The sequence below is a fragment of the Anticarsia gemmatalis genome, chromosome 2 (assembly GCF_050436995.1).
Source record: "Anticarsia gemmatalis isolate Benzon Research Colony breed Stoneville strain chromosome 2, ilAntGemm2 primary, whole genome shotgun sequence".
Lineage (NCBI taxonomy): Eukaryota > Metazoa > Arthropoda > Insecta > Lepidoptera > Erebidae > Anticarsia > Anticarsia gemmatalis.
Window position 1 is genome coordinate 10,368,584 of NC_134746.1, and position 26,609 is coordinate 10,395,192.

A 26,609-nucleotide genomic window follows, 5' to 3' on the forward strand; every position below is an offset into this window, starting at 1 on the left:
TCCAGTAACCTTATAGTAGTATTCAAATAAATCTTTAGTTTTTTTATGTATGTAGAGTATTATTAGTAAATACATACGTCTATCAAAATATCTAATAAGTATTCATACCGATCATTTTGTTCGGTAATAAAGCGAACAATCTACTATATAACGGCAATAATAATAGCCGAGAAATGATAGTAATTATCTATATTGTTGTAAAACGCACTTCATACAGGGTAATTGTGGTTCAAACAGGCGTACCTAATGAACGAATATTATTTACAACTGTAGCTGAAGGCAGCGCGAAAACAAACAAACCTGTGGCTAATGTTTGTATTCTAAAGCAAAATACCGTCGCGGTTTATGTAAAGTTCATTAATATTTTACTCTAGCTTGCTCAAGGTTCAGTAGCAAAATAGAGTATTTAAAGTTTGACATTTAAAATGTACTGCAGAAATAGTTTCTTCGGCGCCCGTTAGAGGCGCTGATCAGATTTTCATACATTTCTCGATAGCTAGCCGGTTGTGGAATATTTAATCTCCTTCGTCCTTCAGTATTTGTGACATTTTAGTAGTATTTATGCGGCCATTTTGAATGTTCCGTCAAAGTTAGATCGCTATTTAGATTATTACGTCAAAATGATAAATCATTAATCAAGATAGACAATGCTTTTCTCTAGTAAGTAATCAGTGGATAGATAAGGCTTTGAGAACCGCCGTCAGAGATTACTCCTAACAAACAAACGCACAAACATTTTTACGGAAAAAGTTGCTGAGCTATGTATAAACATAGCGAAATTGATTGTTTTCCTATACAGGAAATAGTGTATTACCTCTTAAAACAAGTAAACAACAGTATGAATAAGGTATTTCAGTGTGTATGTACATAAAAATCGTTTTACTGCCAGTGTACGATTTGCTACGGTTGGAACTGAATAATTTATGAACATGATCAATGTATTACGCGACCTACCTTGCGATTAAACTTATATCATATCCCGTTTTGTTATTCAACTAGGTAATTTTGTTCATTAATTATTTATTAAGTACAAGAATTATGTCTTTATTATGCGCAGTTATGTTTTTTTCTTGAAATAGACAACTAGCATGTTGCAATAGGAACCATGTTTAATACAGTTTGAAATAACGATGTATTTTTGTTGCAAATAAATTTAACGGTTATATTAGCTAATTACCACAAGAAATATTTTAGTGTTAACGCTATCACACACAAGACAAACAGAAAATAACAAATAAGTAATCTATAAGTAGTAAGTTAGAATTTAATTCAGCTGTTATAGTTGTCACATAAACACAATAACACCAAAAAGAAACGACAAATATCTTCAATAAGCTTACATCTTACTTCTAGCATCCATACTTTAACTCATGTAACTCGCAGATATTTAGTAATTTCTCGCTACTTCGGTCTACAAAAAGGTTCCAGTAGTTTGTGAAACATAAAAGCTGGGTAGGATTACGAAGAGGAAGATATATCTTTTGTGGATCGAACGGAGTTAAGACGAGCTGGAAATGACCTCGCCTTTCATTAGACGTTCCGATTTAAAGTACGTGTTTTGCGGATTTTCTCGTATATTTTTCCTTCGTGTTTCGGTTGCTGAGATAAAATTTTATTGGTCCAGACTCGCTGTCGGGACGACTCATATTTTCAATTTCCCGCCGTGCATTTTCAGCTGTACTCATCTCATTATTCCGTGAAAACGATTTATCTAGGGGATTGAAACGAGTATGCATTAATGGGTTTTCCTAAAACAACCAAATTAGAAATCGCGTATGTATTTGTATAATGATTATTAAGTAGTTCAGCTCATGATTTCCATAATATACTACTTTTATTGTACGAAATTCTCTTATGAGTTATCGTATTTTAAATGCTTTATTTTAGTAGAGGTTTACCGACTTTAATATTGGTAACACCAAAGGAAATTCCTTATGAAAACATATTTCTGTTATAGTATGCTACCAAATATTACACAGATAAAATAAACCTTTATATTACCAATTTAACATATCGAAAGTCTAAAGCTAACAATAACCCTATAGTAATAAAATAAACAAATGATTTAATTCTCGTTCAAAACGATAAAATTCGCCCCATTGTCCAACTTGTATCAAATAAGCTAGACAAAACAGTAACTATCTCAAGATCAATCTTTCATAATGTCAAGGTTATATTTCCATTGACGGCGAGTTGAAATCCGATTACGTTTCGCTAAATCACTATGAAGCATAGAGACGAGTTGGGGCGGAAAATCGCGCGGAACAAACTTTAGCTGCGAATGGAGCCACCGATACTTGACAAGGATAAACGACCTGCTTCATCGATGTATTGTTGCTTCCTACTTCAATACTTTCATATTTACTACATGGTTGCATCGAGTTTACATGCTTATTAATTTGTTTATTTATAACCTGTAGCGCAATTCTCTACAATTGGTTCTGTCGAGTATCGAGAACTTGACATTTAAATTGTACTGACAAAATAAATAGTTCCTATGGAGCCCGCAAGGGGCGTTGATCAAATTTTCGTACTCTCTATAGCTAGTCGATACTAGTAGATAAACGACCTGGTTCACCGATGTATTGTTGCCTCCTACTTCAATACTTTCATATTTACTACATGGTTGCATCGAGTCTACATGCTTGTTCATTTGTTTATTTATAACCCATTAGTGTTCCACTGCAGGGCGAAGCCTCCCCTTCATTTTTCCGCGTACTTCTGTTCTGCTATTGGTTCAAAATATGTTTTATGTTCGTGATTACAAATGTGAATTACGGGCAGTTTTTCTAGAACTTTAATTAATTTACTATTTTTGTAAGAATGTCCATATTGTAAAAAACCGATTTTTTTACTTAAGTTGTGATAATAGTGACCCGATACATAAGTTCAATTTTGTTATTTGTAATTTGTTATTGTGTTATTTCAAGCCAAAAATAAATACAACGAAAGCCTTAGGACATCACATTTCCGATCAGAGTACATTCCATGAGTATATATTTGTTGGTTGTCCTAAATAAATAAAGAATTACAGAACTAAGCAAAGCCTTTTAAATTATTTTATTTAAGTACTCATCCTTTAGATAGTTCCAGGAGACCGCATGACCTTTCAGTCTTCCAATTATTGTATTTGGTGACACTTTCCACAAGGGAATTATTTCATCAATACTTCTAAGAATAAGTTTCTAATTTTATCCCAACTTAAATAAAAATAGAGGCTTCGGTAACTGTTTACTGATCAAGGGCGTTTAGAGGTGACTTGAAGAACTTGATAGGTTCTTACATTAATTTGATCACAATATTATTATAACCTTATATTTCCTTTTTATGTAAACAATAAACATATTTACTAAACACCTACTTACACTAAGTTGATTCGCTAGAAAAACATTTATCCCGTACATTAGCATTCATGAATATTCCGAGACGCCATTTGAGGAAACTAACGCGAACCAAATAATCAGATACATATATCTTTTGGTGAAATACGAATAAACACATAATATGACAATGTGTTATTATTATTGATACAGTCACTGATTATGTAAATAATAACTATAATATAATAGAGGATTTATTCCAATAGTTAGTGAATTCTATTCTTATGAAATGATGTAGAATCGAAATCAAAACATTTTTCGCCATTTACTTAAGTTTAAGTAAAAAAAAATTCTTAAATTTATTTCTACATAATATAAAAAACTGCTAATAAAGCAAATAACAAGAAGAAAATTACATTGTCTTAGGAATCGATTTGATACCTTGTAAGTGGGCTTAACTACTAGCCTTACCGCCAAGGCCTGTTCATTGTCAAAATTATCGGTCTACGCTTTTAACAGCCTATAGTTGAAACGCTTCAATTAAGTGTTCATGAATAAAGGGGCAACTAATTGGCCTAGTATTACGCAAAAGGTTGATTATAAACTCTAAGATCCCAGACACTTTACATTTGAGAGCAAGTAAAGTTTTACCAACGTCTTCGAACGATTAACCTACGAACTACACAATTGACTTTGACTATGCAAAAACTGGTAAAAATGGATTTGCAATATTTTTTCTAGAATTCTTTGACAGTGCTGTGTCTAATTATCGAAAATCGGTTGAAATGTCACCTTCATCATCATGTTTCTTTTATCACCAACACTGATACATTTGTGCGGTCACTTATCTTAAAACAAATATGCAATTTGATCGCGTTATTTTAAAGTTTTCAAAAAGGAGTAATCTTTATATACGAAAGGGATAATTAGAAAACATTACTGACTTAAAAATTTTAGGCATCCTCAAAAATCTTCTCAAGGAAAGATATTATTTATTTATCATTAAAACTTCATAATATATTATTATATCCTGCAGAATTTCAGGTTTGTAAGGTTATTGAACTCTATCTTTTGGGTCGGGTGCGAGAGGTTAGACTCATCAATTTAACGTGACAAGTTTGATATCCCTACTGATGGCAACCTCATGCTGCGATTATTACTCGGAAAGTGATTTTATATCTGTAGATTTTCACAATAGTGTCAAATAACAGTTCCTATATATCCTACTATTAGTATAGATTTATATATTGTTTGTTGCCTACATGGTTTCACTTTTAGAATATACATATTTTTTTGTACAATATCACTTACTATTTTAATATCTCTTGGCAACGGTCTATTCTTTGAAGGACTCATCACAATAAGCAAGTAGTGGGTGGCTCCTCAATGAGCCGATAATATAAAATTCAATTGACATAGAATCAATATCTTATTAACAAATGTTTGCCTACTTCCTGTTTGTTTACAAACTATGTATTTCCTCGAGCATGTGTTTAACTCATAGTAAATGATTACAACACAACATTGTGTACACGAAAATAAATGGATGGGTATCTATCAAGCGAAGCAGTGGCGCGCGATAATTTGATACCAACCACTTACCGAGAGCTCAAACATAAAAAAGCGAGCCACACAACTCTCGAACAATTTTTTATTCCATCGCTCTATCCATCATCTCGTCATATTATTTTAATAGTGTCGATAGCACAAACCGAGCATTGGATAGCGATATTAGATTTGTTTTCGATTTCCTTTTGTTCTCTACTTGCGATGTAGGATCCAGATGTTGATGTCGTTTTCTTCTCATAACAGGATGTGAAGGACAACTCCGTGAGTGGAAACGGGAAAATCGGACCTAAAACAAAGTTTGGCTCGTAAAACTGTGGTGTACTTAGCTATAAAATAATTTTATCGCTGCCGGCACAGCTATGTGGGATTACTTTCTTTTTCTATTTAATGTTTACCGCTGAAATGTCGACACTCGTAAATGTCACACTCATCACGCAGATAAATTATTATCTCGGATGAAAATTAAGTTACATTCAATGTTTTATGTCTCACATACGCGTATGTCGTCATATTTTACAGGCTCATAAATGGACCTCGTAATTCTACCTCTCCATTTTCTAGGTAACTCTCGTATCATCATAATTACTGTACATAAAATTTTCTTATGTACATGAGTTTTATTATTGTCTTTTTTGAGCAATTGGCGTTCGCGTTGAGCTTAAAAACTTTAGTAAATGTACTTCTCATAGCTTTGTTATTCTATGATTATTAAGAACTGTGCTAATTAGTATTCAAGTATGGTTGATGGCAACTGTATGCCAGTAACAATCGTTCTTTGAGCTATACATTCCACTTGCGTTTTCTACAAGCAATTTCCCCGACACCCTAGAATTTGTCAGACAAGAAAAAGCTTAACTGCGACAGACAAACAAGTATCTCCTTCAACAGATTGTAATATCGTCTTCAATACAATTTTGGTGACCAAACGGAAGACTCAGCGGCTGACTGAATACAAACGTGCTTTCAAAGACATATTGGAACGGAATGCTTTTGTGATATTGCGCATAATCAAAAAACTCGGCCAAGTGCGATTTGGCCTTGCGCATGAAGGGCACCGAGCCATATTTTTTAAATGACCCTCTAAATTATGTATTTTATTCTATCTATCTGTATTTGTTGTTGAAACAATAACAACAGAAATACACGGTTCATAAGAAACAACCTGGCAACAGAAAGACAGACAGCAAAGTCTCAAAAACGTGTAGCGGAAAGGGAAGAATATCTCCAAGACAAAGGAAGTTAGGGCCGGAGAGACTAGTAACGTTTTTAAGATAAAAGCCTGGATAGCCACTAGGTAATGTTGCGTTTACCTTATATGCTAGTATCCTCTCCCGGGATTTGCTGCAGGGACTTTCTAAAAGCAATGCTTTTGTTTGCAGCGTGTATGTTCACTATGTGCCTTATATTTTCATTTGGTGGTAGTATAATATTCTGAAAGTACATATTGCGTTATACTTACCATGTAAAATCTTTAGATCTCGTCATATCTTAGTTGAGTAGAGACTCTGGATGATGGCGCTTAAAAAATAAATCCTGGTTGTTTTTTAATACAAAGTACCTTCTGGTGTCTTACCGGTCTGATTTGATCAAACCAAAATATTGAAGAAGTAGATTATAGATATTTATTTCATCCATCATTTTAATACAAACATGAACATTTGCAAGAATTTGACATTTAAATGTACTACAAGCTGGTTCCTACAGCGCCCGCTATATGGGTTGATCAGATTTTCACGCAAAATTTGTCGATAGCTAGCCGGTCGATAGTCGATAGTGGTACAGAATAGTGCTATTGTATAACAATGTTTGACGTAAGTAGTACCCGTGTCATCGACTTTTAAAAACTACGTCAAACATATTCTATTCTTAGAAACCTTCTACAGGTTTTACATCATACATACGTAATAAGCACAAAGGGTATAAGTATACGTAGCCCAACGTGCCGGGGCTACAAATTTTTGATATTCGTGCAAATAGTCCCAGGTTACTGCCTCATTCACGAGCGCTAGTTCCAACAAACTTTATGACTGAAATACTAAGATAAACATCTACGTAGACCCATTTTCTAAACAACTTTTTTTACTACAATGCCTTACGAAATTATAATGAAATTTCAAGAAATATGTAATCTCTGAATGTAGAATGAATTTAATCCAGTGTCTGGAACGTACCGTTTAAATCTTTACACGTATCATTAGTAAGTTAAAATATAATCATATTCTTCGTAGGTCGCATTAAGGTCTTATTTTCCAACCTTTGACTTAGAATACGATGTATATTTTTCTTAGATGCGCGTAAATACGAACTCACTTCGTATAAATAACTTCTTTAAGTCGTTTTAAAGCCCTCATTCCCCGCTGTTTTCTCAGCTATAGTTTACACGCTCATTACCCGGTTTAGCGAGGTGGTATTACAAAATCGGATGTAAGCATAATCCGTGTAGAGATTAACTCTTCATCATAATTAACTCATCAATCTCTCACGTCTATTGTTCACGGCTCTCCCCCACCGGTCTCGTTCGCGGGACGTAGTCACTCTCATTCACTCGTTCATTGTTCCTTTGATATAGGAATATCACCGCTAACATCAGCGTGACCGACATTTTTTTGCATAAAAATAGGAAGGAAAGGCCAGAGTTTGGTTTTTATTTGTAATTCAAAAATATATATTTCAGAGCCCTTTAGAAACTTGAAGGATTAGTAATGTATTTTGTTCAGGTAATTTTGCAGATATGCAGTATTGAGAACATTATTTTATAAAAATAGTTCTTGTGGATTACGGTGCGCTGATAAGATTTTCACGCATAATTTGGCGATAGATATAGAAAATCTACCATCAGAATCGAGCTATGATCGTATAAATGAAAGCTGTTAATACTGACTGCAATAATCTGCATAGCAATTATCATAATTATGCCTACAGTACTCATACACATTACACGTAGCATGTATGCATACCTAATTTCATCTCAAATTAATGGTGCTAATATATGCATAGCAGTTTAACGTTGAATATTAAAGCTTGGCCCGTAGATACATATCTAAACATACGTCTTATGCGATAATTCTTCGAAATGCGAGAGATCTTTAAACACGGCTACGTAAAGCGGGATTATTTCGAGAGCAGCGTTAAGGCCAGCTTAGGAGATTTATTTTACGTAACGCGACTCGATACTGCGTACAAAGGTGTTTAGTGTAATTGTTACCAGTAAATTTTAGCTTGAACAAGATTAAAATGTATAATATTGAGCAGTGATAGCCGAGTGGTATAAGTTGACACCTCCCTCGCATGTGGTCGCAGGTTCGAACCCGAGGCAACACACCAATGACTTTTCGAAGTTATGTGTGTATTAGAAATAATTATCACATGCTCCAACGGTGAAGGAAAACATCGTGAGGAAACCTTGCATGCCTAAAAATTTATTTAAAACATTTATTGAGGGCGTGCAAAGTCCCCAACCCGCACTTGGCCAGCGTGGTGGACTCAAGGCCTAACCCCTCCCTCATTACGGGAGGAGACCCTTGCCCAGCAGTGGGACAGTAATGGGTTAAATTTATTATAATATTACACGGGGATTTACGCGAGCAAGCATATTTATTATGATTTTGCTTGATGTTCCGGCACAGGTTGCACTGGTTATGGTTGCAAGCCGTAATGTGATCTTCTACAGTCGGTATTATCGATTATCAAGAGTATAAGGATTAATCTCATGAACATTAGAAATATCAAACTCTACCCTAATGCGCACACGAAAGGCGCTGATCAAGTTTTCATACAAAAAGATGATCAATAGCTTGTAGCCAAAAATCTCAGCTCTGATTATTTTGCCTAAGCATCAAGCCAAATTAAAGTTTATTTTAAAAACACTTGATTTCTCTAATTGTAGCTATTTGTGTGTTTTACTGGTGGTAGTCTGTGTACTGTTAAGTTAAACACGTTGGATTTATGTAAGACTACTTCTTGCGGTGAACGAAAGCACTCGGTCGGCGAAATAGACCCAGGTTTATAGTCCATTGTGTTTTAATAACTGTTGAAACAATGACAAAAATACTCACTGTAAGGCAGTTATCATACTTTCAAATGAAGCTGAAATACAGCCTGCTTTTATGGATTGAGTGGCAAAAATATGAATACTTTATGTTTATTGTTTTTAATGGTGATAGGTGGAGTTACTCTTCTCATATATTGGGTTAATCTATTTTAATATTTATAGCTGAAGAGATCTTTTCCAGGCACCACCAGCAGTCTGATTTTAAAGATATTTATTATTGTGGGCTTATATCATTTCACCACAGAGTAAAAGCAGCTCTCCCATAGAATTCCACTGTAGCATGTATCCATCCATTCTGGGTTATTTAAGTTAAAGTTATTTTGTGTACCTATGATATTTTGGAAGAGGAATAAAGCTGTTATAACAACATATTATTATGTACTATTACCCGCGGACTTAGAGTAATCACTGTGAACGCGAGCGAAACTACGAAGCACGGATAATTTGTAATAACATTAAAGTTGAAAACTTATATTAATATAGTGTGTATGATAACAATCACCATTATTAGGAATCCAATTTAGCTAATTTTTACTCATAATCTGGGGGCACGGCAGTGCCCCCGCAAGTCGAGCAAAAAAAAGCGGCACGGCCGTACCATCTTTTCTCGAAGCAATTCAGGCCATTTTCGACCCCCTATAATTTCGTTGTGGATAAAACAAGAAGCCTGAATTTTTAGCGACTTATCAGTCATTGTATGAACACGGTATATTGAAAATTTCAGTCAATTTGAACCAGTACTTTAAGAATGACAACTTGTTAAAGTTTTGAATTTTGTCACTCACTGATTCACTGACTCACTGACTCACCGATCATCAAAAGTCTAAGGCATTTCTAGCAGACTTAGAAGCTTCAAATTTAGAATACAAATAGAATTTAGTATCTTAATCATGGGAAAATTTCAATATTTTCTAATTTCAGTCCAGTTTTCTAAATACATTAACTGCAAGAATAACTTTGTAATCTTATACATTTATATAGGATTACAAGGTTACATTTGCAGTTAATGAATTAATTATTACTGTAGTATAATAGAAAATAATAGGTGTACATAGGTACCTACTGTATGAGGCATAACTTAAAGGTGTTTAGCCCATGAAACTGAACAACATTTCAATAGGAAAATATGTTGAATTATGAAAAAAATTACCGTCTTTCCATACAAATTGGACTTATGTTCGCTTTACAAAAAGAAGTGAGATGCCATCAAAAACATCCTGTAAAAAACCTCAAGTCTCGCAGCGTAAAAAGTGGTGAGATCTATGTAATACCAAGTCGATTAATTTGTTTAGTCTCTACTGAAAGGACCTTCTGTCTTAAGTTATTACATAAGTTATTATCATGCCAATATTAAAAATATTTCACGTTTAAAACAAATAAATCGACTTGGTCATCGCATGAAAACACAAATTCGCCATTAAAATTTCAGGAGCATTAATTTCTTTAAGATACTCATCTCAATTATTATTTTCGGAAGGACCCTAGTGAGGATTTCGGTTGCTGGCCCGTCGTGCTGTGCAGTGTGGTACATACTAATAATCAAATTATGCGATGGCCAGGTCGATTTATTTGTTTTAAACGTGAAATATTTTTAATATTGGCATGATAATAACTTATGTAATAACTTAAGACAGAAGGTCCTTTCAGTAGAGACTAAACAAATTAATCGACTTGGTATTACATAGATCTCACCACTTTTTACGCTGCGAGACTTGAGGTTTTTTACAGGATGTTTTTGATGGCATCTAATATTATACTAACTTTATTTGTTTCACTAGAATAAGCAATACTAAGTATGATATACGATGTTTTTAAGGACCGAGATTCGCTTCAATTTTCCTGATTACATGTTAACGTATTTTCTTTGAAAACCTTGTTGATCATAATTAATGGTGTAGCTATAATTGAGTTTTCTCCTCTATACACGTCTTAACATCCCGCCTTTGTTTCTTAACTAATTCATTTCGTATCCCTGACACCGAATTACGGATGAAGACTCTTTTGTTTTTTACAAAATACGGATTTCTGAGTATTTTTTTGTAATTACGTCGCCCTGTTCTCGTTTTGTACGGATTTGTTTATGTTAAACATGTAGATACAGGCAGAGGGAATCAGTTCTGAGAACTACGAAACATGTTTCGAAGATAATGTTTTTTTGTTTTGTATATACGAAATCATTTACTTATCTGTACCTATACGAAAAAAAAAGTTGTTCGTCTATATTTTTTCCTTTGGTAACGAGAATGAATTGTAACACTGGAAAACTGAAAAACTGGACATCATTTAAATAGTTTCTACCTCCTTCAACTGGGCACATACAATAAACATCCACATGCCTGACAAGTATACGAGTTAATAACAAAATCATGCAATAACATTTCGATTGATTAGTGTTACATAAGCCAAATACTCAGCGTACGTCGTTATATTCTACCTTCAGTTTAGGTGGCGCCACCTGCCGGTTTCCCACGGCATCACGCATTTAATATTGAATATAACGCTTTTCCTAACGTTTCCCCATAACAAATTGACATAATAGGATTGAATTTTCCATTTATTGAACAAGAAGACTTTCGTGGCGTAAACTCGAACATGCACAAGCACGTACTTCAAAATTTATTTTTTTATTTGTTTCTTAAAATTTAACTTTATAATAATTTAAACAAATAAACCCCTTACTGTCCCACTGCTGGGCAAGGGTTTTTTCTTGATAATTTGTGATATCAATGTAAAAATGAGTTTTTTAGATTCGCATCCACGTATTAGTACTAAGTTTAATAAACTTTATTTTATATAAGTGGTGAATCCACTAAATTGGTTAATTTAAAGCATATAATTTATATTCTAAAAGAACTAAGGTAAATAATATAATACTTAGTACCCTCCAGCCAGAGCCGCTGGCAGTAGCTGGTTCTAACAAAATTTGTATTTCATAACGATCTCGATAAATCAAATCAAGGCTTCAAATAATTAAGTCGGAATATAAATGGAATAAATTAATTTAATACAAAATTAAATCAGCAACGAAATTATTATTCTCGTTTAGGGCTGGCTCGTAATGAAATGGACCTAATGTGAAATGAGGGATTGCTGAGTTTGATGCAGATACTAATATAAATTCTAAGTGAAATGAAACAATTTATCAAGCAAAACGCATCGACTTTAATTCATTTATTTAAGCATAATAACATTATTTCAGAGGCATATAATAATATGTCAAAAATTTTAGTGTTAAATTGATCCTACTAATAGTATAAATGCGAAAGTTTGTGACTATATATGTATTGATGTTTGTTACTCTTTCACGCAAATACTACTAAATCGATTATGATGAAATTTGGTATGTAGGTAGCTGGAGACCCAAAATAACACATAGGCTACACGTGACAAATATATATAAAATAAACTATTCAATACTTTCATTTGAATCCACGAAAAATACACGTAGAAATCAAGTGACCGTTGATTTCGTAGTCTATCGGTTATCACAGAAAATATACAGCATAATAACATAATACCTAAACGGTAACGTCTCCATAAGTAGTTAAATTCGAGTAAGTCTTTGTTCACAAAACTATGAAACCTCAATAAAATAAACTGCGCCTACTTACGTACTTACATTTCCTTTATGGTAAACAAAAGGGCTTAAACCAATCGAATATTGTGGGCCCGAAATAATCGCCTATTGAATAGCGTGAGAATCAATTAATGGTGTTAGTCTAACTAAGAATATATATGTGCTTATAAGGGACCGCAATCCCTGCCTGCCGGAATCATAATATTTCAAAGTGTGGAATAGGAAATTTAATTTATTTTAAGACTCTCTTTCATTGTATCCATTGGTGAAATATTGTTTTTCCATAAAGTATATCATACATTTTTAATAAAATGTACCATGTATTTTAAATGGATAGTTTAAATGGTCGGTAGCACGAAATATGAGAGAGAGTCTATTGGCCAACTAAATTTCTATCAAGAATATCCCAAGAGTAATGGGAAAAACCGATTAACACTGCCGAAAGAATCGACCTCGAGACGTCACGACTCATGATTGTTCGCATGCACTACTGTTCGCACCACAAACAGTTGAAGAAAATCGGACATGTATTTATCAAACATGTTCTAAAGAATTATATTTTATTATGTTAACCTTTCTAAAAGCATTGTTTTAAACAAAACCTATTTACTAATTACACTTACCACAGACACAAGAAAAAATAAACCAGATGCGGTTGTAACTTTTTATTTTCATTCCCGAGTTAAAGGCGAGCGGGCAGGGGTGGCACAAACCACCGGCTAATTGGTGATACGACGCGACACCTGACACCCCTGACCGTCTAATGGATACCTACGTGCTGCCTGTCCTTTACTGTTTAACGAGGGAAAAGGGTTAAGATGATTAAATACTTACCTACAGCGGATTTTTAATTACGATTACGAGCAAAATTTTTGTATGACGTATTTCGGACGTTCTTTGGTTCAACATAGCCACATTTTAAAAGACCATGCTTATCTAACAATGGATTGAATTAGAAATTATATTGTCGGATTTGCACGCGTATTGTGTTTCTCAGTTGACAGCTAGTGTTCAATGAAAGTCATTGCTGCATTAACATAACGAATTAATCATCATGATTTCAGCATAGAAGCATTGTACAGAATTTTGGCTATCAGACATCAGAATGTCAACGAGGATACACAACAGTCCCTCTGATAAATATTTAGTTCACTTATTATAAACTCCTGACTGTACTGAACCAAAATTTTAATAGATTTGTACGCACAATGTTATTTAAGTCGCACGAAATAGAACAAGCAGTATACGACAAAACTATGCCCCGAATAGAATACTCAATAGAATTTGCGAAACTACACGCGCATTAAACCGCCTCAATTAACACTATTGTGTTATAATCTCTTTCATACTTCATTCAGAACTTAATTTTAAACAAAACATAATAAACTCGTCACTGGCTCTGTCAGTTCGAACCACACTGTATTACTGCGGTTGATAATAGAAAATTATGTTCATTTATATGAGAACAATGCATATACATTCAGGTATTTAGTACAAATACAGTCTATGAGCTATTCGTATTAATATTCTCTATTGAACAAATCCTGAATGGGTATAAACAGGTCATTAGCGCGACTGGTTCCGTAATTTAGGATCGTTTATCATTTTTAGGGTTAAACACTTCGCGTATGGATTATGTTTAGGGTTATTAGGCTTTACATGTATAAAAGGTCTGATTTATAAAAGGATATTGAGATGGGTAAGCACTGAAAGGGTTCATACATAATCGTAGAATGACATTTTAGGATGGTGTTATTATTATTATTTTTGGATAACTTGCTTTATCCGCGACTTCATCCGCGTGGTTTAGTGACTTAGGGTAGAATTTCCATACAAATATTCATCCACTCTTCTACCATTTTTTTTCCGATAAAAAGTAGCCTTTCTTTCTCAAAACTCTGTCTGTAAAAAAAATCATTGAAATCGAGTCAGTGGTTTAGACGTGAAAACGCAAAAGACTAACAGACAGACCGCATTCGTAATATTAAATAGTAGGGATTTTCTAAATATAGGAACTAATGGCTAATCAAAGATTTTAATAAACTTTTGAGGCAAATTTCAAAAAATAAACACACTTTGGTTGACTTCCAAGCCACAGTTTCTTTCCAGCTGTGCCAAATGTGACTAAGCCAAGTGCATATTTTAGCAAAAAATACTATGTAACTTTATAGCGCTTTAATCGAGCAGATAAACCGTGCCGGTTTTAGAATAGTCATCTGTTGACTATGGATATGAATATGAAGTCGAAAATTATATAATTATGGATACCTTTTTTTTAAAGATGCGTACACACATGGGTGGGTAGACAGAGACAAAAGAAGCCACTTTTCCGATTGCACTATAAAGTTTAGCTTAAATAGAATAGTATGCGTAAAATTCAATGCGTTACATAGCTTGCTATGTAACGCATTGAATTCCATGTTTTAATAAGACGTATGTGGCTACAGTATGCGGCAAGCGGTTTCCGGTTCGTAAGGGATAAATTATACAGTCATACAATCGTTCCCTAGCGTGCCTTCAAAACTTACGTCCAAAGTGAAATACATAGCATACAATTTGGTTTAAGTACTCTATTATTTGGGTATAATTTCGCTTTATCTTAAACATAATACAATTACTTTTTAGATGAATTGATATCTACATCTTAATCTTATTTCTCATATTTTTCATGCAACATGCTGTTATTTTTTATTTCATTATTTATATGTTTATACCAGTCGAGGAATTTGGCTGATGTTCTTTACAACATATTAAATTGATACATCTTGATAGTGAAACGTTCGAGATTTTTCATCAGAATTATCTAGTGATAAACGAATGATTAACATCAAAGAGTTGCCAAGGCAAGCTAAAGTGCCAGATGGATGCACACAGCACTGTACACTAGCTAACAAGCTAACAAATTCATTTTACAAAATATAGTAATCGAAGAAACATCTTAAACGATACATCAAAAGACCTAGTTGTTAATCTTAGCTCCACCAGTAACTTTACATCGAACTTCGAAAATAGCTTCTGCCGGTGATCGTCCCATCTGCATTTTCTAATCTACGTTCGCTACTCAACTGCCTTTCATAGCTTTCATCCCCACGGTTCGCTCAATTTACTTAAAAGCTATGTTTTTTAACTCGCAATTCCCTAGGCTGTATTGTTACGTTAGTTAGGCACAATAAAAAAGCTTTACTTTTTATACCTAGGGATGAGAAATTGGCGATCGGACCTTACCCCTCAGGGAATAAGTGTCAAAATTGAATGATTACGTGTGATCGATCTTGTAGATTGTGTTTCCTACGATCCATCAGCCACCGTCGGAATGAATGAGGACTACGACCAATCGAACCCTTTTTTCGTAATGATTAGATTGTATCAGAATAAATAACACATTCTCTATGAGAACTACAGTTTACATGCGAATACAGAATAACACTTTCTCTTCATTCAATATTTTTTCTTTTTATTCAAAACATTTGTTATACAACTTAAATCAAATAGATTGGTGTACCCACCTAGGAATATTGTTTCCAATGCAAATATTGCAGCCGGAAACTGGTTGTGATATTGAATACTAGAACAATAGCGGAACAAAATATACTGCACTGCGTAAAGCGTGCATTGTATCATTGTTTACTGATACGCATATAAATAAGTAACGGGAATTATAACTAGAGCTTGTCATGAGAGGATAACCACCGAGTATTCTCGGGGAATTAAAGACCAAGAAGCTTTTTTAGCATAATAATATTTTTAAGTATCAAAACTTTAAAATACAATTAACGTGCACCTAAGTATAAATCTATTAACTGCAATGTTCATATAAAAAGGTATTTGTAGGTAAGTCACCGATCAAAAATTTCTAAGGAACAAGTTCAATATAACATGTGAGATATACCGAAAAATTACACCTTTTTTTCTAGATAGATGATACAATAATGAAACAAATACCTAAGGCAGTAGGTAGATAATAATATGCCACGCGCTTACTAAAAAGGACAAAATTTTCAATAGTTTTAGAGATCCAACCCTGAATAAATAGATAGGTAATGTCGAGGAATTTCTTTTCTTTGATATATTACTAAAATTCCGTCCGGAATACGGGATAGAGATTTATCTAGATTTAGCTAAATTCAATCACAAAGTCTGAACAACTAGCGAAGCTTTTGGTTTTAGTTGTACTCTTTTTGCTTGGTTTACTCGTAAACTGATTGAGTGATTTATTTACTTCTTCCTGGAAGATAGTTTCAGACCGCTTGTTTACTAAGGCTTTTTATTAGTATCTTGAGAAATACAAACAAGCAATAGCATTGTGATTTCAAAAAAATATATTTCTTGGTATTCTGTTTTAATTATCTATCATCGCGATTTCAACGAATACGTTTGTTCATCTCAATATTTCTCAATTTTTAAATGCAATAAAAAATCTATAGCTCATAAGAAATGCAAACTAGAAATGCGATTCTTAGTAAAACATCCAATTCTCTATTTGCTTTTCAAAAATGTAGATATCCAACATTTTCTACAAAAAATCTCAGTTTACTATATTAAAACCGGTTCTAATTAAACTCGTTTTCAGCGTTCGTAAAAATGAGACCTTTATAAAAATGTTGTTGGTAAAACATCGTATCGCGGGCTGGTGTAGTTTTTATCACCAGTATTATAAATTCTATATGAAACATAAAATAAAGCTTTATGGCGATCTGTAATAACATTTTTAAAGTTAATGGTTTCAACGCGTCACTGCGAGCCATCGATCATAATAAAGCGAGTTTCCTATCAATTTTATAATCTTTGTGTGTCGTGTAAAACGTTGTCGTCGTCACAACAATGCCTGTAATCTTTTGCGCAACTTTAACGAGCTTTTAATAAGCTTATTTTTTATTGAAACCGTGTTATCCCACGCGCTGTATACAGAATACGAAATTGTTGCTAAACAACCTGCTACTTTTTTAGTCGGCGTATGCCGAATTCGTGTTCTATAGCTGCCTTCTTTAAGAATTCAATTGAGAAGTAAAACATTGACCTATAAGTAGACGGTCATAGAAAATCTGAATAAACATCGAATGACTTTGAAGTGTTTGACTTGTTATACGTAAGTGTTTAAGTGCAAGATGATCTACTTAAACTATCCTTATTTACAAAACTAGCATGGTTTTAAATCCCGAAAACGATAACATTAAATAAATTGTTCTAATAATAGTCTCTCCTTTACCTTAAAACTTGCAGTAACGAGATAATGGAAGCTTTTAAACTCCTTAAGGAAATGCTTATTTCCCACTGCGCCCGCTGCGGCGTCTTCGAGAGGATAAACGATATTATTATAGTTTAATGGATTAAGAACGTACGCCACATATGGTACACAGACTGCATACTGTTGACTACAAGCTAAAGGAAATTTCAGAGCATGGGTCATTCTTAACAAAAAATAATTTTAGCTAAACACATCACAATTAAGTTGAGACTACTCAAAAACTGCACACTATTCCACATTACGAATTCAATAACTTTTCCCGATACAAATTTACGCGTTTTTTAACTAATATGACTATAAGTAGATACCTACTTATATTTTTCTATGGGGGCGTGCATTTTTTCTGAATAAAGTCTTCCAGCAAAAAGGATTACATAAGTTCTGGAAGTCTAAAGAAATAATCTAGTAGGTATCTGTCTATACGATATTTTTGTAAGATATCCCTTCGCGACAATAAGGCATCGGTTTGGCGTTCGCGCAAACTTCTTAGATAAGCGACCGAATGCTTGCAGAATATTAAACTAAGTACTAAAGCCACTTAGACAAAAGCAGTGTCATCCATTACCGAACAACGGGAACCTATTAACAATATGGCTCAGTATGTGTTCGCTAAATTAGATTTGTTTTCGATATTGGTAACTGTTTGGAAGTCTGGAGACGTGACGTAATCGATCTGTGTTAAGGTGACAATATTATTGGAGAGAGGTTCCCATAGAAACAACAGTTGAAAGTACTTAGTACCTATCTGAAATGTAGAAATAGGTTTAGGTTTCCTAATTAGTGAATTGTACATATATTTTCTGTACATTTTTACGCCTTACCGTAGAGTTTTTTGAATAACAATTTCAAAGAGCCACAATAAATATAGCAGCAGTACCTAGTACCTAGCTACCTCAATAAAGCGTACCTAAAAGAGGTCTATCCCTTCAGCCTTCAGGTAATCCAGAGCAAAAAAATACGACCACAAACATAACTTTCTTTAATCGAACGGCAGGTGAAATACTCTTTAAATTTATAAAGAAATCCATTTGCGGACACTATACAGCGTTACGATCTCAATAAACTCGAATGTCCGTAAAGTTGGAGCTCGTTTCGATCACAAAAGCGCATAGTTCGGTGTATTGAGTTGAGCGGTTGACGGGCCACGTGCCATATTTGATGTTCATAAACATATTAAATTGTTATCGCCACGGCATGTCGCCTGGATTTTATTATTTAACGGCGTTATGAAACATAATGTTTCAGACAGGCTGTAAACGTTAGGAATTCCTACCGTAGGCAGCTTACAAACTAGTTTGTTGGTTAAATTATCAATTGTGTAAGGGTGTGTGTGGGTAAGGTTTATTGAAAGTTAATATGGATTAATAAACGATTCCATTCGATTAGTGATTAATGTAAGTATCTGTCGTTTCCATGTTCTTCGTCAAAGTTTCATCAAATTAATCGTTTTAATTTGACGATCCTACCGTCGGTCTATGTTTTAAACGTTAGAATAGAATAGAATAGAATAGAATAGGACTTTATTTGCAAAGAATGCAGGTACATACAAATAGGATGGAAAATAACATAATAAAGAACCATGTACATTCTGCCTTGTTGGCATGCAAATACAATAATATTTATACAAGATAGTTAAATAAGGCAATTATGTGATTAAAATGTATCATTTAGGAAATCCTGGACAGAATAATAACATTTATCAACAAGTAATTCCGTAAAACATTTTTTAAATTTCATCATTGGCAAGGTTTTCATATGATCAGGAATATAATATAATGCCACCAAAAACATTCTGTAAAAATCTCAAGTCTCGCCGTAAAAAGTGGTGAGATCTATATAATACCAAGTCGATTAATCTATTTAGTCCCTACTTAAAGGACCTTCTGTCTTAAGTTATTACGTATGTTATTATCATGCCAATTTAAAAAATATACCTCTAAAACAAATAGACCGACTTGGCCATCGCATGATTTGATTATTAGTATGTATCACACTACACAGCACGACAAGAAGTTAATGCTCCTGAAATATTAATGGCGAATTTGTGTTTTCTTGCGATGACCAAGTCGATCTATTTGTTTTAAAGGTATTTTTTTTTAAATTGGCATGATAATAACATACGTAATAACTTAAGACAGAAGGTCCTTTAAGTAGGGACTAAATAGATTAATCGACTTGGTATTATATAGATCTCACCACTTTTTACGGCGAGACTTGAGATTTTTACAGAATGTTTTTGGTGGCATCTCACTTCTTTTTGTAGAGCGAACATAAGTCCAATTTGTATGGAAAGACGTTTTTTTTTCATAATTCAACATATTTTCCAATGGGAATGTTGTTCAGTTTCATGGGCTAAACACCCTTACCCACCCTATACCACCTCCCGTTATGCCTCATATAGTAGGTACCTATTTACACCTATTTATTTTATTTTCTACAGTAATAATAATTCATTAACTGCAAATGTAACCTTGTCATCTTATACATTTATATGGGATTACAAAGTTATTGTTGCAATTGGTGTATTTAGAAAACTGGACCGAAATTAGAAAATATTAAATTTTTCCCATGATTAAGACACTAAACCCTATTTGTATTCTAAATTTTAAGCTTCTAAGTCTGCTAGAAGTACCGTAGACTTTTGATGATCGGTGAGTCAGTGAGTCAGTGAGTCAGTGAATCAGTGAGTGACAAAATTCAAAATTTTAACAAGTTGTCATTCTTAAACTACTGGTTCAAATTGGCTGAAATTTTAAATATACCGTGTTTATACAATCACTGATTAGTTGCTGAAAATCCAGGCTTCTTGTTTTATCCACAACGAAATTATAGGGGTGTCAAAAATAGCCCGAATTGCTTCGAGAAAAGGATGTTACGGCCGTGCCACTTTTTTTTGCTCGACTTGCGGGGGCACTTCTGTGCCCCCAGATTGAAACAAATCTGCTTGATTTGTATCAACTTCAGAAGAGAAATTCTGCGCCTGGAAATAATAAACTTTCATAGTTTTAAGATAACTGTCAATATTATGAAAACGATTTTCTTATAAATATTTTATGCAGAATCTATTCCGATATCTAAGCTGCAAACAAAACAGGGATGGCGCATGATCGCGACGTGTGGAAACGGCTTACCAACACAACACAACCAACATGAGCGCGACGGGATAACGATAAACTAAACTATACAACCCGTTTTACTTTATACGAGAATCAATTTCAAACTCTTGTTAAAATATGATTCTTTTGGTGTGTATTGATATCTGCTTGGTATAGAATATCTACTTCACTTATGCCCATTTTCTGAGTAGGTACATTTAGCGGTAGTTTATCTATTCTTCAGCGTTTTTTTATATGAGTTTAAACGCTTTTGAAAAGATAAACTACCGCTAAATGTACCTCAGAAACTGAGGCTTACAGATTAAAATTGTTACAAACTTAGGATCTACTTACCTACCACAAAGAATTTAGGGAACGGACAAGGTGAGTAGGTACTTACTTAGGTGGTTGCAAACCCAATTTGAACATCTAAAAATATCTACTTATTCCGTCTTTCTAGATTAATATCGGGACAAAAGGAAATGAAACCATAATATTAATTAAATCTGGTCTTTGTAACTTAGCAGAAATAAATCTATCTCAAAACATATTTATTGAAGTAAATTGTCTCTATTCTAATTAACAAGAGAACGGGATCGAGACTATGGCCCGATTCGCCTCACCGCATCCAATCATCGTAATCTGAGAGACGGATAGGCCACAGAATGCCACAGAATAAAATGTACTTACCTATCTACATCAACCCGATGATGACTATGGCCTCTACTTTGTTTTCAATCTAGCTAATTAGCAAAGCAATAGAACGAAACGAAAGAAAAGTAAACTCGCCCTCAATTACAGCCTTTGTTTTTCCAGAACAAAAGCAAGTTGATTTACAAAACCGTAGCGTCTGTTTTTTCTAAACTTTCACAAAAAAATGTTTTCCACGAAAAATATCGGTGATGTTTTTCATAGACAAAACATGTTTCATGCCGCCGGTGGTGCCGAAAACGTTATCCTATGTGTGAAAATACAACCCTTCATAAAGAATGCACAAACTTCGATAGAACGTTTTCAGGTAACACGCTTGGTATCTAACATTTGTTTTTCTTAGGAAAGTTTATTGCTAGCATTTTAGGCGTAATAAGGAATATGTCGCATAAGTAGCGCAATTTCTTTCCGAGTACTAAAGCGCTTTTGTACAAACAATAAATCCTTATTACCAGTTCTATCTGATTAGCGCTAAGCGCTATGTTTATTCAGGCACCAACAAATTTAACTGAAGCCGCTCGGCGCCACCTGCCAGGGAAACAGTACAAACAATCTTTTGTCCTATCTCCTCAATGACATCCATATTTTTTGTTTGTAGCTCAAGATTTATATTCGAAGCTTTGTTAAAAATGACTACCATTGTATGGGTCGACAGGAACTTTAGTAGGTAGGTATTATTGATCGCTAAAAATATCAAAATTTCGAACAGATTTATACGTTCTCTAATGGACTGGAGAATTATAATAAATTCGTTTGTCTAAAATATTAGATGTTAGCATTAATCAAAGATGTTTTTGTAACTCACCTACGTGGTACATTTTTACTTAGAACATAGTGAAAGTAATCTAGCCCAAAATATTAAGCAATAATTAACAAAATGTATGTTATTTTCAGTGTATCAAAGCAAAAGTGGACCGGGGTGAGTCTGTTTGATATAGTAGTGTGCTTTGCACTAACACGCTTTTTGAGTTTTAGTCGGAAATATTAGCCGTGATTCGATTTGCGAGGCGTCGCTTCTGCGCTACTGTGCATGGCATCGAGATTTAAAAAAGAAATACGCGCCGAGCGGGGTTAGCATGTGGTCGATGTCCCTTACCGTTAACCCTCCAATCTCTATAGGTATCTAGCTAGGATAGAGGGTACAATAGACGAGTGCGAGCCGTGTTCAGTGTTCCAGCCCAGTGGATCTTCATCAGTCGCCGCGGCCGCCCCACTGTGCGACACTGCTCTCTAAAACTTAGCTTGCCTGTGTTAATTAATAAAATGAGTATTTTAGATCCACTAGCTGAAAATAGTGTTAGTGTGTGATAGTGAATTTAGTGATAATAGTGGCATGATTTTAAATAAATAATTGTGATGTGTCTATAACAAAAAACTGAGTGTTAATAAATATAGTGTAGGGGAAAATAATTTCAAAATCTATTTTTGCAATAAATAAGTTTATTTTTAGACTACATGGGTTGTCGCACAGGTATTAGCCTCTCAGCTGGTAGTAACTTCACAACACAGTCTGTGCAGTAGTCAGTGCCAGTGTTGTCCGTCCACCTTGCACCTAAGAACCCTGTTTTCTGGCAACCAACACACATTGTTTTAGTTTGATACACCGGTGCAGTTTCATCCAACAGTCTTTGTTCCTTTGCAGATTTAAGTAATTCTATCATATATTTGTTATTACTTTTAATGTCTAATGTGGTCATAGTGTCATGGGCTTCTCCACCATCATATGGATCTTCCATAGTGACAGGAACATGAAGTTGTGGAAAGAAGGTTGACTTTTTATAAAAAGTAGACTTCTTTTCTCTACCAATTCCCTTTGGAGCTCTACCAGGTATGGGCAAACCAGCCTTAGCTAATTTGGCAAAATACTTTTGTATCCTGCTCATGACTTGTATAGGTGTTCTTGTGCCTAGAGCTTGAGCTATTTTCTTGTACCGGCGAGCTTCAATAACTTCCTCAGGGTAAATTTCAAGAAGTTCCTCCAATCTCTTCTGTTCCTCGCAGGACCATAACTGATTGAATGTCTCAGGTTTATTGTCAGTGAACTTGCGACCTCTGACCTTCATGCCGGAGTCGAGGTCATCCATATTTGGTTTAGTGTCTCTTATATCATCACCGTCAAGAGATGCATCAATTCCATAATTACTCCAGTTTATATTTGGTAGCTCAGGTATAGTTTGTCGGTCGGGAAAATTATGATTACCTGATTTTACTTCTTCAATAAAATTCAGTGGATCCTCCATGGCTGTGTTCTGAGCCTGTGATAAATCTTCTATGTCCTTCAAAGCCTTGACTTTTAAAGCTTCCAACTTAACAATGTATTTCAGCAGATCGCAGTAGTCTTTGTTGCCGCGTAGAGCGAGGTGATCGGTTTCAAAAGCGAATTCTTCATCAGACTCCTGATTTTCAGATTCTATTATATCAATCTCCATTTTTTCTGGAAAAAACATAGATGGTGTTAAGATTAGTTTATTCTTAAGACAATGAACGTAACTTCAGGCATAAAACTGCCGGGCAGTCCAAAGAGATTGAGTGTTAAAATTAAAAACAAACTAAACAGTGTACAACAACAGAAAAAATGTAAACCTGAATATCGGAGCACGTCGCTTGAAGGATGGTCTGGAAGGTAAGCCAAACTTAAGACTTCAACGTAATAATACAGTCAATAAATTATATGTCTTGAAGTTTGTTTTATATTATTCAAAATATAAAAACAGCAATGCAAAACAGTTTCCAACACTGGGATTCAATGCCTCCTATGTCATTAATGTCAGACAGAAAAGTCACGTTCCGAAGATAACGTATAGAACGTTAGCTTCGGAACGCGAAGACAAATTTGCGCATGAAATATTACATCCATATTGTTTGAAATTATTATACTGTTTAAAATTCGATTAATTCAAATATATTTTATTACTATCACCCAAAATTTAAATACATATCAATAACCCCTCAGTACAATATTGTTACTTGACTCCCTTATTTTTACATGTTCGGAACGCGTACTACCACATTGAGTTTCACGCCATCTAGTGAATAAGTTTAACACTCGTAGCTTTTAGCTACATCTGAAGTAGAGGGCGCTGCTAAACTTGAAGTACAGATTGTACAGAGGGCTTTTGAAAGGAAGCTCTTTGAAGTATACCCAGGTTCTTCTTATTTAACAAAAGGAAATATAGAGCGCGCTGTTCATGTTTACTCTATCTATCCCAAATGGAATAATATTCCAGAGATTTGTATTTCCAAATTGCGCAGTTAGCACGACATAATCATTTGGTACCAATCTAATCGCGTTGAACAGTTAGTGCTTGTTCCAACTTTAACCATTTTTAACATCTAATATTAGGTATTATGTACTCACTTATCGATTTTATTTGAAAAATTCAACACTTTAAAGTAAAAAAGAAACACCTTATTACGAAATACTATGCGAAATAAATCAACATTGGGACGCGTTTGCATAAATATTATACAACCAAATCAGCAACTGCCATTATTGTGATTGACCTCACCATCTTCTCACGATGAGTTCTCTTTAGAAAGAATGACCCAGAAATAGAACATAAACATTTCATAATATTTCATAACATGAATGAAAGTCTGCCTGTTCTATTTTTTATACGCTACAAGTCTGGTGGAAAGGTCACGAGAATAACATCAAACTTGGATGCCTAGTCCGTGGTATATAAAGGTGGTTTCCACTTCGATTATAATGGCTGTAGGTCAGCTTGTAGGCAGTGTAGGCGGACGTCCGTGTCAACCAGATAAAACAAAAACTCGCGGAGAAAAGTTCTTGTAAACTCACCTGGTTGGAAAGTAAAGTTTTTCCATGTTTAGGTACCTAAAAGCTAGGTTTTTCAAAGTATTTACACTATCTAGCTGTATCTACCTAGGGTAAAGCACCCAGTAGTCAGCCCCCAACCAGTAGTCAGCCTTTACAGGCTTTATATCCATATAATTAGTGTAGAAAATAGTAAAGACCAATAAAATAATCATTAATCGAATCTGTATAATCTTATTGACTAATATGCACAATTACTATTCGATAGCATGGCAGGTTGACGTGTTACACTCATTCTTGTGAACTGCCATCAAAGACATGACCAAAAACGTCGCCATTGCTATTTTTTTGTTAAGGATTCGTGTTTTAGTTTTTGGCATGTTTTTAAATGAATTTGATGCAATATGGAACGAATTGATATTTTATGCTAGTATTTAATAGTTTATCTTCGATAAAATCATGCATTGCAGGCGTTTTATTTGTCTTTTGTATTATAAATTAACGTGGCCGACTATTGGGTTTGCAAAATATGAAGTTGATCCAGTACTCGGCCATGAGTGGCTGACTACTGGTTTTTTTGCAATTCTCATATATGTGGTTGAAATTAACAGGGCGAATACTTCTCAACATAACTATTGCGTTGAGCTAAACTCTTCTAAGACAAAAATAGTATTTTACCAGTAGTCGGCCGCATATAAAGTCAGTGAATTTCATGAGGCCGACCATTGGACCTACATATCCCATAGTCGGCCGTCAGTTTTGCCAAATGAAATTGGGTCTTAAATCCTTTCATTAAGGTTCAAATTTGTGGACGGCTATGTTGGCACAAAACTTAGTTACTTGTTTTCGAATAGTATCATATCAAAAAGACCAAAAGATCTGTATAAAGAGGAATAATTGTCATGTGCTATGGTAGCGATCAAAAATGTTATGAAAATCATGGAAACGAGTCGAGTACTTGGCATTTCACACATTATTATGACACTACAAGTCCGAAATCGTTTAATAGTCTCACAAATGCCTCGTACCATTAAGCTAGACTAAGTGCACTCCCAAAAACAAATGACTGCCCTAAGAAACTGGTCACGATATGCTGGAATCAGCTTCCAGTTTCACCGGATGCAGCTGAATACCAGTGTTTTACATGGAGCAACTGCCTATATGACCTCCACAACCCAGTTACCTGGGCTATACCACGACTACCATAAGACTGGTTATCAGATTTTCAAGCTTCTGACTAATGGCAACGATTGCCAGAGATCC

At 34.4% G+C, this 26,609-nt stretch overlaps 2 protein-coding genes across 3 annotated transcripts in view; one reads left to right on the forward strand and one right to left on the reverse strand.

Moving 5' to 3' along the window:
* Positions 1-26,609, forward strand: part of LOC142984327 (GTPase-activating Rap/Ran-GAP domain-like protein 3) — a 170,592-nt gene that overhangs the window by 22,004 nt on the left and 121,979 nt on the right. The window contains exons 1-2 of one of the 2 annotated variants that reach the window (XM_076131890.1): positions 22,750-22,783; positions 24,018-24,191. In XM_076131890.1, the coding sequence (XP_075988005.1) occupies positions 24,049-24,191 (143 nt within the window). In that variant the 5' untranslated portion in view covers positions 22,750-22,783; positions 24,018-24,048. Of the gene's footprint in view, positions 1-22,462; positions 22,488-22,749; positions 22,784-24,017; positions 24,192-26,609 lie in introns of those variants that run through there. The other variant, XM_076131907.1, reaches the window with a different exon arrangement.
* On the reverse strand, positions 22,724-24,328 carry Atac1 (Ada2a-containing complex component 1). The gene is made up of 2 exons (XM_076131929.1): positions 24,152-24,328; positions 22,724-24,002 (listed from the first exon to the last, which is right to left on the reverse strand). Exon 2 carries the CDS (start codon positions 23,995-23,997, stop codon positions 23,020-23,022), a length of 978 nt encoding a protein of 325 aa, XP_075988044.1. The 5' UTR covers positions 23,998-24,002; positions 24,152-24,328; the 3' UTR covers positions 22,724-23,019.

What these genes read in the sequence shown, in the direction of transcription:
- Atac1 (XM_076131929.1), bottom strand. Translation starts at nt 23,997, where the DNA reads ATGGAGATTGATATAATAGAATCTGAAAATCAGGAGTCTGATGAAGAA.